The 14415-nt window shown below is 42.1% G+C and overlaps 1 protein-coding gene across 9 annotated transcripts in view; it reads left to right on the top strand.

The window, feature by feature from the left end:
• The window catches only part of PCDH15 (protocadherin related 15), an 886705-nt gene that overhangs the window by 561014 nt on the left and 311276 nt on the right, over positions 1 to 14415 (top strand). For all 9 annotated transcript variants that reach the window (XM_077350402.1, XM_077350403.1, XM_077350405.1 and 6 more), the window contains one exon: positions 8796 to 8951. In XM_077350402.1, coding sequence (XP_077206517.1) covers positions 8796 to 8951 — 156 coding nt within the window. The remainder of the gene's footprint in view (positions 1 to 8795; positions 8952 to 14415) is intronic.

Below are 14415 nucleotides of genomic sequence, written 5' to 3'. Positions count from 1 at the left end.
CTTTAAGTCTTTAAACCTTGCTATATCCAAAGTGATTTTTTTTTCCTTTTTAAAAGAATAATGTAATGAAGAGTATGTGAATATTCATTTACTTGTATCAGCACTTAAATATTATTTTTGGAGTGGGGAGTAGCTATAGCAATAGCCCGTCTTTTGAAGAACATTTTCTTTTATTTATTTTTTTAAATGCTTAGTAGTTCAAAAGATAAGCTGCTGGAATTTTGGTCTAGCCGATTTTACCCCCCCTTTGTCGTCTTGAATTGGGAAGCTGGAGGGAGCAGACATTACCCTCACAGGCAGGCTGCTGCCTCTTCACCTATTATGTTTCTACAGTTATCAAGTTAAGTGCTAAGGCAGATGTTCTCGTTTCTCTACAGCAATTAATTGTCTTCCTCATTTAGAAAAATACTCCCATTCTGTTTCACGTCCTCTTTCCCCTCAAATGCACAAAAGAAACAGTCTTCCTGCATAATGCTATTGTAAAAATCTCTGAACTGATTTATCTGGGTAGATAGATAATAGATAGTCAGACAGACAGATAGATAATATGGTAGCAAATCCAAATGTATATTCATGTGACTTAATTAGCTGGCAATTCATTCAATACCATTTGAATATTTGTGAAAGCAGCAATGTTTTGAATGTGCACTTCATAGGCAATATGAAGGCCTGCTAAATAAGGCCTGCTCAATAAGACTTCGTCCCAGTGGCCAAGCCTGCAGCTCCCACACACACACAGACGCACACACGTCCACACCGCCATTCTTTTTCTTCATTTGTGGGGAGGGGTGGGGCTTCAGGGCATCTAACACATTCTTGGGTATATCTGTCCTGGTGAAGCCCCGAAGCACCTACGTTTTGAAGTTAATAGCCATCTACCAGGTCCTTTTATAAACTTCTTTTTAAAGAGCCTTATGTAAGGCTTTAAAAAAGATGGATTTATTTGAAGTTCTCTGTTTTGATTTCAAACCTGAATAAGTACATTTATGTTGGATTTCAGTGATTTGAGATTCTTCGAGAATAAGAAGGCAAGCATTTCCCCGAAGTTTAGAGAGAGGCACTTGGTCAGGATTGAATTAAATAGAATTAGGTAATCATATTCCCTTTCCCCCTTTGAATATTTGGTGGCCATAGCATTTTTGATAATATTTTATTTTCTTCTTGGAAAAAAAAAACAGACATACAGAAAAGAAATGACACAGCAATTTGGGAACCATTATTTATTGTATAATACAATGGATTAATAAACATCTGGTGGTAGGATGTTTACAAAGGTCCTTAAACATGCAAAAAGCCTGCTAACATTGAGTAATGCAAGTGTAATGTATGGATAGGCAACTGGTAGAATGATAAGCCGTTGGATTGCCAAAGACCATTTTTTAAGGCAGTACTAGATAAGAACAGTTAAATCAAATCAATTGTTTTAGTAATTTGAGAAGTGGGAAAAATAAAAGTTTAAATATTTTGTAGAAAAGAAATAGGTATTTGGACCGAAACAGTCCCATACCATTGGAACAGATATGACTGCTTATTGGAATTTCAGGTTAGACACTTTGTGTGTTATATGTCTTTAAGATGTGTTCAACCAATGGTGACCCTTTCAATTAATGACCACCATAACAACCAATCATTAACAGCCTTCTTCAGATCTTGCAAACTGAAAGCTGTGCCTTCCTTTATTGAGTCAATCCATCTCATGTTGGGTCTTCCCTTTTCCCTGTAGCCTTCATTTTTTGCTAGTTTTACTGTCTTTTCATGTCTTTTTTAATAATCTGATTATTATCTGACAAAGGAAGCTTTGACTCTTGGAAGGTTATATTCTCCAAATCTTGTTGGTCTCTTAAGTGCTACTGAACCGAAATCTCTTCTGCAGCAGACCAACATTTAGTCTCTGTCTTCTCATACTGTGACCGAAGTACAATAGCCTCAGTTTGATCTTTTTTGCTTCTGGGAAGAATTCAGCTGTGATTTGATCTGAATCTTTTTGGCAGTCTATGGTATCCACAAAACACTCCTCCGATACGATATTTCAAATCTGATGAAGTGACCTTTTGTCTCTAGAAAGTTTATAGCCCCAAAATCATGTAGGTCTCTGAGGTGCTACTGGGTTTGAATCTAGGTTTTCCAGATTGGAAATGAATCTATTTTATTTCTGTCAGCATTCTCCATTGTCCAGATTTCACATATATAAGCTTTATAACATTAAAAACACTGAACAGTTTAATAATTTGCAAAACATATTTACTGTATTAAATTTATTGCCAACATTATCCAGATTTAAATGAAAAATATATCCTTGAAAATATGTTAATATGAAATATAAAAATATGAAAATACACACTTTTCTTGGATGCTTTAGGATGCTTAGGGTTAATCCTGCGTTGAGCAGGGGGTTGGACTAGATGGCCTGTATGGCCCCTTCCAACTCTATGATTCTATGATTCTATGTTGCATATGTCTACAATCTATATAAGAGTTATTATCCAGTGCTTTTTGACAGGGGTAGTCAACCTGTGGTCCTCCAGATGTTCATGGACTACAATTCCCATGAGCCCCTGCCAGCGTTTGCATTTCATCCGGCCCAGGGGATTTGAACTCATCCAATGCAGCTAAATGCCTCTCAACAACCTCTCTGTCCATGTCAACCTGCCACCCAGACACTATCTCTTGGCTACTGCCATCTCTAAATGTGCCTAAATCCTTTGACCTGTGGGAAAAAACAGATGTAAAATAGGCGCTGAGCCTTTCTGCTTTCTCTGCATCCTCCGTTAGAGTTTGTCCATCCGCACCCAACAGTGGGTCTATTGCCTCCTTTACTTTACCTTTGCTCCCCACATAACTGAAAAAATTTTCTTGTTACAGTGGGCTTCCCTGGCCAATCTTAGCTCACTCTCAGCTTTGGCCTTTCTGATGATTGATCTACAGCACCTAGTAACCTGTAGGTACTCTTCTTTAGAACTCTGTCCTTCCCTCCATTTCCTGAACATTTTCCTTTTCTTTCTTAGTTCCTCTTGAAGTTCTCTGTTCATCCAAATAGGCTTCTTAGAGCTCCTGCAGTGTTTTTGTCTTTCTGGGATAGTCATTGATTGAGCATGCAATAGCTCTTGTTTGAGTAGCACCCACCCTTCACATGCTCCCTTCCCTTCCAGCATTCTCGGCCATGGTATGACACTCATCATGTCCCTGAGTTTATTAAAGTTTGCCCTACGAAAATCCAACATCAGCGTTTGGCTACAAGCTTCCTTGGCTCCCCATCCCAAAAGGAATTCTATGAAGACACGGTCACTTCCCCCTAGGGTCCCCACCTCATCCACCAACTCTTGCCTATTGGTCAGTATTAAGTCCAGTATGGCTGAATCTCTTGTGGGTTCATCTACCACTTGATAAATGAAATTGTTAGCCAGCCACGTATATCCTTCCAGCCATGGCTGCAGGAAAATACTATAGTGAAATAGATTTAGCCAGTGCATTCCATTCCATATATTTGAATGAGTCTTGCTGGTATAAATTTGCCTTTCGTTTCCATAGCCAACAATATGCCTTTAAAAGAATCTGACACGGTTTTTGCTTGAGCCCTAGTATTTGTCACATTCATGTAGATGGGAATGACAGAAACCCAAGTTTTGAGCCCATGTTCTTTCATTTGTAGATGACATGTTGATGCATTCTGACATAAAAGAAAAGACACATGGTGTAATTATGGAAGTTCTCAGTCTAATTAGGGACACAGGAATTAAAGCAAGCAGAAGAAAAGTACTGTTGCTTTAAACCAAGATGAAATACCTTCGTCTTGCATTAGGAGCCCATGGCAAGTCTTCTGACTCCCAGAGAGTGAAAGTCATTTCAAAATTACCCACAGATGTTCTGTCATTAAGATCCCTCTTAGGCACCTTTATTTGAGTCATTTTGAGTCATTTTTTATTCATTGAGTCATTTTTTGACAAAGCCCACCCACTCTGTGCTCTGTTAAGGAAAAAAATGGCCCTTGACCTTGAGTAACAAAACAGCAGAATGACTTTTGCCAAACTAAAACACAGTCTTGCTTGATATTTAGCTCTGGTATATCCTAATATTTTCAATCCCTTCTATAGTGTCTCAGAGCAAAGCATAGGAGCTGCACTCACCCAGTAGCAGTTCAGTTCCCAAAGAATCATACCCCACACTTCCAGAAACTGAAGCCCTGTGAACAAAATTCAGCAGCTGTGAGAAAGTCTGCTTAGTCCTTGTATGGAGTCTCATCCACTGGGAATTTATTATGGGAGGTGCTAGTTCAGACCTCACACACTCCCTTTAAGAACATCCTCTTGGGAAAATTCAGAACAAGTAAATAATCTGGCATTGCACATTGAAACTTATCTCTTGCTAATCATGTGGTAGACTTCAAGAGAGAACACATAGAATCCCTCACCTCCCACAGTCATGAGACTGTAGAATCACAAGAGTGAAGTATTTCTGTTGAAGTATTTCTGTATGGGGAGCATCCTTAGCAGAAGCATAGCTACAAGATTTTGTGTGCTAGTTCCGCAGCAATTCTTCCTTCAGTTTTACTCGCACCTCCAAGAAAGACTATGGAACAACCTGTATAATTGACTCTAACAACCTTAAAGACATAACTCGCCCTCACTGTATTTAAGCCACAGAGTTTGAGGCATTCGACTGCCCCCCTCACCATATGCTTATACAGATTAGATTGCAAAAGCAGCCACAGTTTAGCTTCCTGTTTGGCTAGACAATAACCACAAACCTTCAGATGATAAGCCTGTATCCTACATGGATAAATGGCTCCATGCAACTGCCCTAATTCAGAATAGGTTAGACCCCACCTGGGTTACCCATGCTGAAGGACACCAGAAAAACTCCACAAAAGTTTGTATTTGGAAGAATCAGACAGCCATTCATGCTGAAGAAGCCACCCCAGAAGATAGTGGACTATGGCCCATCCTTGCTCAGCCAGTTAGCACTGTACTCACTAGACACCAGCACTTCCTGTTCACACCCTGCCTAGATTTAGGCTTTTTTATTGTTGTTTTTTGCCAAAGGGAGGCACCTACATTGCCCAAATTGCAGCAGGAAGCAGAAAGCCAATAGATCAATAGAGAATAGTGTGAGAAATGGCCCTCTCTCTCCATGCCCAGAACCTATATTGGATTGTGAATGCCATCAGTCAGAACCTCCACTAGATTGTGCCCCTTGAGATTAGAGGATAATACAATTTGGACATGAGCAGGGTCACAGAAGCAGAGAGTCATTTTAAAATGTTCCATTCACCTGCTTTATTAGTTCGTTCCTATGCCTTGTTATTTAGCCAAATTACTTGAGTTAATTCATTTTACTATTCAATTGTTTTGTGTTGCATTTAATTTCATCTTGCAGATAGGGAACCTCTCCTGGTTCATGGGAAAGCATCTTAGATTCAGGAAAGGAAAAAGGGTTTTGGTTTTTAATCTGGCTTTTTTATTGTAGTCAAAGAGTCTATTCCTCTTTCTCCTTCCCTGCCCTTCTTGTTCCCTTCTCCTCTTCTCTCTTTCTTTCTTGGGACCTCTATCCTATTTGTCTCTCCATTTAAGTAAACAAAGTCATAGTCATATTCCTTCATGGCAGTGAGATTGCTAGCAGTCAGACCCCACCTTTCGTTGAGGAGCAGTTTATAACTAAACAAACAATAAACACCATTCTTAAAATATCTCAGAAATAATGTGCAAGACACAGCCTAGCTTTAGGAGACACAAAATGGATACCAGTCAGAAACTATCCTGGATATTAGCATAAGAGTGACTACAGTCACCTCCACACCCCAGAGAGTTGCATAATTTAGGACCATTGGTCTCCCAATTGACTCACCCTTGGAGTAATTACATCAAGTGCAACGTTACTTCCTCTCCACTCACTTATCTTAATTGACAATTAAACAACAATGCATTACCTGCTAGGTATTTGTAAAGTCATCAGAGCTTTCAAAGTTGTCCATCTCAGGAAAGCTCATTAAGTTTTTTTTTCTTTTTTCTGGGAGATGTGTCATACCTGCCAAAGGGCACGTTTTGCTCTGTATCAGAAGCACTCTGCTTCCTAGCAGTGTGTACGTGACTATGCTTTGGATATGCTACATACTCCCCCACTTAGCTGGACTCTGTGGGGCTTTCCGCACCGGGATCCTTGTAGCAAATTGTTTGCTGAACGAAAAATCGCCATTTAAAATAGTGGAATTCGTCATTATGCATACCTGACTTTGTAGTGGAATCCAGTTGCGTTTCCATCGTTTCCCACAAGCTTCCGGTCTCAGCAAAAATCGCTAGCCAGGAAGCGCTATTGCCGAGCTCGTCCCGCCCCTGGCTGTCAAGCAGCCAATGGACAGCCGTTAGCATGCTCCCAAACAGCCCCTTTCCCTTTAAGAAAGGTTTTTTTTTTAAACACACCCATTGCAACGAATCTGTGTTGATTCGTTGCAACGGAGAGGGCCATCCAGCTGGCAGGTGTGTTTGAGCTGTCGTTTCATCATTGCCACGCTCCCCCCGAGTGAAAAAAAAATCCCCCCCCCTCACGGGCCCGATTTTCGGCCGAAAACAGTGTAAAAAATAAAGGGAAAATCAGCAAACGGGCTTCTATGTTGTTTGTGCTTAGGGACCAAACAGCTCTGGGGAGGGACTGAAGCCGGGGAAGCCTCTAAACAGGCTCACTGGTGGGTTGAACTCCGCTCGCTCGGAGAAAAAAAAATGGCGATCGCTTCGCCGGAAGATCAGAGGAGAGAGCCAGGGGGAGGGACTTTGTAGAAACCACAACAATGGTAACGCACAGAACTTTCCCACTAGTGTTGCAGATTGGTTGCAGGAGTGTAGCGCTTTCCGGAGGGTGAATCCACTTTTGGGGATTTCCCTGAAAGCGCTACAAGGAAGCGCTTTTTGCGGATCGGTTTCAGGTGTGTGGCAGATTGTCAATGACGTTGTGCATAATGGCAAATCAGTAGCGTTTTCAATTGGCAACCATTGTGCGATTTTGAAGGCGTGCGAAAAGCCCCTGTCTCCTCTCACGAAATGCAGGCCATTTTGCTGCATCTGTGGGCCATTGCTGGTGATTATCACACTTCCCTATGTTCTCTCTCCCTCCTCTCCTCCCTGTTTTTCCCCCTCTTAAGCAGCTTTTTGTGTATGTTTATTTTTTGCATTTTGCTTTATACCTTCACTTTTTAATAAAAAGCTTTTATTTTTTATTTTATATTTATATACCACCCTCCACTGAGGCTCACAGCGTTTTATATAGAACATAGAATAATACAAGGAACTTCGTTTTTCCATAACGTCTAGATAACCACAACAATAATAATATTAACTGTAACAAAGGTAACTATAACACTGCAAACATGTCCAGGGGTGGAACACATGAGTGGATTTCTGGGAGGGAGGGTGCAGGGTCCCTGTAAATATTCCTGGTTTTGCTTGGCCTCAACCAGATGCCTGGTGGAAGAGCTCGCTTTTGCAAGCCCTGCAGAACTGTTTTAGCTCCGCCAGGGCCCTGATCTCCTCTGGGAGCTTGTTCCACCAGGTGGAAGCCAGGACAGGGAAGGCTCTGGCCCTGGTTAAGACCAGGAGGGCTTCTTTAGGGCCAGGGATCATTAGCCGGTTTGTGGTGATGGCTCTTTTTGTATTGAAATGTCTTTGAGGGGCATAGGCAGGGAGGCGGTCCCTCAGGTACACTGGGCTCTGACCGTGTATGACCTTAGAGGTAATTGCCAGAAACTTTAGCCTAATCTGGAATTCAATTGGCAACCACTGTAGTTGATAGAAGATGGGCCAAATGTGGGCCCTCCGTGGTGTTGCTGTGAGGACCTTGACCACTGCATTTTGGACCAGCTGTAGTTTCCAGATCAAGGCTAAGGGCATTCCTATGTGGAACGAGTTACAGAAGTCCAGTCTAGAGGTGACCGTCACATGGATCACTGGGGCTTGGTGTTCTGGGGCCAGATAGTTTGGTTTGAACATCTGCCAAGTTTATTTGAGGGTTCCCTTAAGGAAAAAAAATCCCTATACAAATAGGTGGAGAATCCCAGTCCCCCCCCCCCCCTCACTCTTTCTCCTTACAGCTAATTCTAATGACTGATTAGGAAACTGCCTATTTGAATAGCACCAGGACAAGCTATGGTTTATTTAGAACCTAAAAACTTCAGTATAGCTACATACAAGGGAAAGTATGCATGAAATAAGTGTGAGAATCCAGGGATTTTGGAGGCTGATGCTTGTAAGCAATATAGCCAGAATCTGTGTTCATGTTCCTGGTCATGGGTAAATTACATTCTGTATTTATACATTACATAGATATGTGTGTACTTGTTTGTATACATATGAAAGTTATTCTGAACTACGCTCCCATGTGGCTCACATGGAAACTGAAATTCAGGTGACCATTTGGCTTCTAATGTTATGTGCTGCTTTAATGCAGCAATGTACTTAATCCTGAGTTTTCAAATAGTGTTCATTGTAAGCTTGTGTTGTTTAAATGACGAGTCACAAGATCTTCCAAAAGCATGTAAAAATAGTTTTGTCAAAATTTTATTCCATTCATGAAATGTGCATGATAAGCGATGGACGGCTACATGTGATCCTGATGCAGAATAATTTTTTTACTTTTCCGACAGAAGCATTGCAGCTCTTGGAACTGCTTTGCTAGTCCTTGAGCGGCTGGTGTAGCCAGATTACAAGTGTAACCATCCGTATGTCAAATGACCTTAAGTGAAAAGTATGCTTTGCACATCGAGATGCTGCTTCAAAGTAATTGTGTTTTTTTATCCCTTTCCCTCCTTCCAGCCACCAATGTCCATTCAGTCTATTGTGGTCCAAGTCCAGTGCATCAACAGAAAAGTAGGTACTATTATCTACCATGAAGTTCGGATTGTGGTGAGGGACAGAAATGATAACTCTCCCCAGTTCCAGCAGCAGCAGTACTATGTAGCAGTAAATGAGGTCAGCTTCTAATTTACTTATGTTCTCCTTTTTCTCGCTTTCCCGGCTCTTTTTGTATTGAAATGTCCTTTGTTCTTGTTGTAGGACTGGTGTGCTGAAAGTTTATTTGGTTCTGCTTTGTACATTGAGCTTGATCTTTCCATGCACTTGGTATAACATCTTGTCTTGAGCTGAATTACTTAAGGAAAAAAATCATGCTTGTAATTAAATTCACATATAAACAATACTCAGCCAGCTTGGAATTCTGAAACAAAAAAAAAGAATGGATGATTATGTTGTGTGTTTGAGAGTGAGGATGAGAAAGAGGGAGACAAGTGTTTTGCTTTGTTTAATTATCCCCAAAAAAACACAAAAATGGAACTAGGCATATTTTCATGACATTAAAAAAACCCAAAAAACAGAATAACAATGCTCAACTATGAGAGCCAGTTTGGTGTAGTGGTTAGGAGTGCGGACTTCTAATCTGGCATTCCAGGTTTGATTCTGCGCTGCATGGGCTGTGCTCGCCACAGCACTGATAAAACTGTTCTGACTGAGCTGTAATATCAGGGCTCTCGCAGCCTCACCCACCCCACAGGGTGTCTGTTGTGGGGAGAGGAATGGGAAGGCATATGTAAGCCGCTTTGAGCCTCCTTCGGGTAGGAAAAAGCGGCATATAAGAACCAACTCTTCTTCTTCTTCTTCTATGTTAAGAGCAACCTTACTTTACAGATTACTTTAAAAACATTTTTAAAATAATTTTTATGGCCTTTAAAAAAAAAAAGAGTTCACTTTCTTGGTGACCTGTCTGTCTCTGATATTTAACAATAATTCCATTTTATTCTATATCAGGAAGTTCAAGATAGAAACAATCAGCTTATTGCAACAGCAAAAAAGCAAATATAAGCAAAGTCTTCGTGGTCAGTCACTTACGGAGCATTCACACAACCTCTGCTTTTATACCGTACTTTCACAGACTACCTTCCTGATAACGAGGGTGGTGTAGAATATTTAGATGCATGGGAATGCATTCTTAAATTTAGTTGAGTTTAAAGATAAAACTACATATTACTCTGGGGATTCATGATCACATTTCCCAAGGTATAATGTAATTTTAAAAAGCACCTCTGGGTAATTAGATTGGGATTATGACATCAAATGAAGTGGAGTTTGATGGATAGGAAACTACCTTACTTCTGATGGGAAAAACAAACTATGGGAGCACTGCTCACGCAGCTAATTACCCGTCTTCTCCCCTCCACACTACAGACACTCTGGCCAATTCTGCATGGGCAGAAAAGGCTGGAGTGGTATCAGTATGGACCCAGGGCTAATCTCTCTGTCCATATGACTTATTATGCATGGCCGCTGAAACGGCGGCATGGAGAACGCGGAGGAGGAAGAAGCAAAGCAAACCGCTTACGCACGGGATGGAACGAAATGGCGGCAAACCCAGAGTATCCGATTATGCACACGGCTACTCCGGAGCCGCTTTTGGTTGCGCCCTGGTACCAGGAAGCTCCACTTTCTTCTGCATCTCGCTAATGCAGCTTTTTCGGCGGCATACATTGACTCTGCGCCCGGTTGCCGCCTGCAGCGTGCATAATTGGTGATTTTAGGCGCCGCCATTCCACCCCGAATGTGGACCTTCCACTCTGTGCATAATGGGCCTATGACATTGCCGCCAGGCTGTCACCTCCCGAGCCTGGTGCATATCAGGCCCCAAAAGCCCCGTGTTAAGGGAATATGGATTCTTCTGTGTTCCCTTTTGGCACTGGTGGAGGGGGGGGGGCAATGGGACCTGTCCCTCAGTAGGCCAGTCTGGATACGAAGAGTCCTCCCCACCCTATGGAGGCCAACAGGAGGCAAAAAATGCTCTGGACAGCATCATGGCGCTTCATGGTGCTGTGTGGTGGAACAGGGTTTTTTTTTGGGGGGGGGGTTTGCAGAAAAGTGGGATTGTGTTCCCAGGCAATCCTACCTTCCAGCACAAATAACCTACCCCCCCCCACCTCCCTGCATGATGGAAACTTTCTGTCGTGTCTGCGTCTCCTGTAGCTAGCAACCATCATTTTAGGCTATTTTTTCAGGATGTTGTTCATAGGAATCGGGATATTCAATACTTTATAAAAGTTTTCATTCCAAATATGTTCAAGAATCTGTTGGTATGTCTGTTATGCCAATTTTATTTAGTCTTTCCTTTAATTACTTTTCAAAACTGAAATATATACTCTATTTGAATGTTTGTATGAGCAGGAGAGAGAGAGTGATAAAAATAAGTAAAATAATATGTAAAATATAGGAAACAAAGAGGAGAAGACTCTGGTAGTGTATAGTAATACAAAGTAGTTCAATGACATGCCAAATATTATTTAAATCATAGTCACAAAGGAATCAAATTCAAGATTGATTCCTAAGCCTACATTCCAAACCTTTTTTAACTACTGTTATCTGAAAGGATTTATTGTTCATTATTTTTCTGCTTATACATTAGTCATCAGTTTGGTGAGCCAAGAGGGAAAGCTTTAAATGATACAAATACCTGTATTGTTGTTCCATGTTTCTCTTTGATAGAATAGTTCATCAGGTGTTTTTAAGGGCTTACAACATATCCTGCTCTCCTCAGGGATGTCACCTTTCAGGGTGATAGATACGTTCTAGAGTTATGTGCTTCTAGGGATGTCAGCCTCCAGGTTGGGTCAGAGAATCCGCAGAATTTCAGCTCATCTCCAGACTCATCAGTTCCCCTGGAGGAAACAGTTCCCCTGTTTTGGAGGATGCACTTTATGACCTTGTACTTTAGTGAGATCCTTTTCTCTCTAGGCTCCATTCTCAAATTTCCAGGATGCTTTACACACGGCAGCAACCATGCCGGGCTGCTTCCGGGCATTGTGCTGTAGCAAGATGTCCTGGCGCTTCCCGTGGACTCACGGGAGAGGAATCCCCCAGAGTATGTGGGCTACATTGGCATAGCGCAGGCTCGCGCATGTGCTCAGTGCCGGGGCTGGAAAGCCCAACATGCTGCCTGGAGGCAGCAACAGTGAGGAGGTGAGTGTGGGGGAGTGGGGGAAATGCAGCCCCCAGCACAAAATGGCAGGGAGCGGCACATTGCTCTCCCACCAAGGTGGTGGTGGAGGGACTCCCCAGTCAGCTCTGCGGCTACATGGAGCCAACAGGGGTGTGCAGTGTCCCTCCAGGGACACTGTACATTGAGGAAAGGGCTGGGCTGAGAGGCCTGGCTCTTCTGCTTATGCACAGGGCTGGCCTAACCCAGCCCCTGCTGGCCCCCACAGCATCCTAGGGAATGTGGAAGATTCCGCATTCCCTTGTCGTGGGTCTTCTGTGGTTCTGCGCTGGGCCAGGGCTGGGATGGAGGGAGCAGGGTACATAATCGGGGCTGCTCTGCTGCCACCATCCCAGATTTCTAGCCCCGTGCATCATGGGTCCAGGAGTTTTTCAACTTGGATTTGACACCACTAACCCCCCCTCTTCCCCTGCTGGTGGTCAGGAGGGACCTTTCAACCCTATGCACTTCAGAGGAACAAATGAGCTTAATGTTGACTGTGGACCTGGTGTGTGAGTAGCATATTAGACCACCACCACCCTGGAAGGAGGCGAGTCGGCCAAGCAGAGCCCTCGGTGGCTAGGAGATGTGTGGCGGTGAGGCTTGGTGAGTGGCACCACATGGCTGGGGGAGGCGGGTGCTAAGCTGGGTGCCTCTGGATTGACCCACTGCCTGTGGCTGCCTGTGGATTAGGTGCTTCCGGATTGGGCCACTAGGGAGGCGGGCGCTCTAGGGGCCGGCCCAATCCGGAGTCGCCCAGCTTTGCTGGCCGCTTCCGGATTAGCCCGCTGCCTGTGGATTCTGGGGCTGCCTGTGGACAGACCCGGACAGCAGAGCGTAGACCCAGACAGTGCCACCCAGATGACTCTTTCAACTTTATTTAAGAGCCAGTGGTAAAGATAATTTCTACTTTGATATTTCCTTTGTTTAAAAAACTACTGGTCCTAAAGAGACAGGTGACTGACTCCTAAATAATGGTTAATGCAGGTCAGTATATGGTAATGTAATGGTTGGGAGGAGAAGCAATTACTTACTCGGCTCATAGTGACAATGGGTATATTAATTTCCCCTTTGTTAAGTCTGGGAGTGTAACTATTTGGTGATAATATTTTAAAATGTATTTAAAATGCATGTCTTCTTCCTAATATACAGAAAACTATTAACATACATCTATAGAACTTGTGATCCGCTAAGGAAAACATAACTCATTCTTCCTGTATGGAAGCGCCCTCTGCTTAGGAGAATGGGAGAGTTATCAAGCATGGGGCAGCCTATCTTTGATATCTCTAATGGTTGCATTCATTTTAATAGGTCATATGTTATATGGAAATAAATTTCTTCGTAAGCATGGTCAATAAGTTTCAGGCTGGAGCTTCTTCTCATGGGTTTGAATAACGCTGAAAGAATCGACTTGTTCATCATCAAGCATACTTATTTGTTTGTTTGTTTGTTTATTTTTTATATTTATATACCGCCCTCCTCGGGGGCTCGGGGCGGTTTACATAATAACATAAGAACAATACATGGAACAGTCTATAAAACATTTGAATAACCGTGCTATAATAACTGATAATTGTAAACATATAACATAATAGTATAACCAATAAACAATACAATGTTGCAACATACAAACAGGTCCAGAGTGTATAGGTGGTGTTCTGGAAACTCCCAACAGTCTGGGAATACAAACAAAGCCACAACTTGTCACAGTGGACATGGGCTAAATGGAGAGAAGCAGATATGATAAACAATTCACAAGCATGCCATCTGAAGACAAGCTAAAGGCTTAGTATGTATTTGTTTAGCTTAAAGAATAAAAGACTCAGGTGAGGCTGGGAAGAAATCACTTATATTGATATGCTTTAAATAGCCCATTGGATCATTGGTTCTTCTGTAGTTGCAAGAATTTTATTATGATGAGGTAGCTCTGAAGGTCAATGAATCCATTACAGGTCTGTACAGCCATTAGTTTTAGTATGCCTCAACGCTAACTTTAGTCGACCATAGTATGTTTGGGGTAATAACTGCTTGGGGAAATCTATTACAAAATTTACTGATCTTCCATTTTGAGAGAAAGTGCCCTCAGGATTGCAGGGTTTTATTTTTATAAAATCCAGATTCAGTCACTTCCAATTCCACTAAGTACAAGATTTAATATAGTGTGTGCTATCTTGTGCATATAAGCATTAGTAGTATAGAAGAAACTACACAATTGTTTGTATACTCATGTTTTTTGGAAGTTCATTCTCATATTTCATTTCATTTGAATTTAGTACAGTTTGAACTCTTATTGTCTAAAACTATTTGCATCATTTCCGCCAATAATTTTACTGTAGAGCAAGTTTCCTTTACTTTCAAAATAATTACTCTTTTTTCTCCTTATGCTACTGAAATAACTAATCTCAGTTGGTATTCATCATC

The sequence above is a fragment of the Paroedura picta genome, chromosome 8 (assembly GCF_049243985.1).
Source record: "Paroedura picta isolate Pp20150507F chromosome 8, Ppicta_v3.0, whole genome shotgun sequence".
Classification (NCBI taxonomy): Eukaryota; Metazoa; Chordata; class Lepidosauria; order Squamata; family Gekkonidae; genus Paroedura; species Paroedura picta.
Note: the sequence above shows the minus strand (reverse complement) of the source record. Positions and strands in the feature narration are given on the sequence as shown.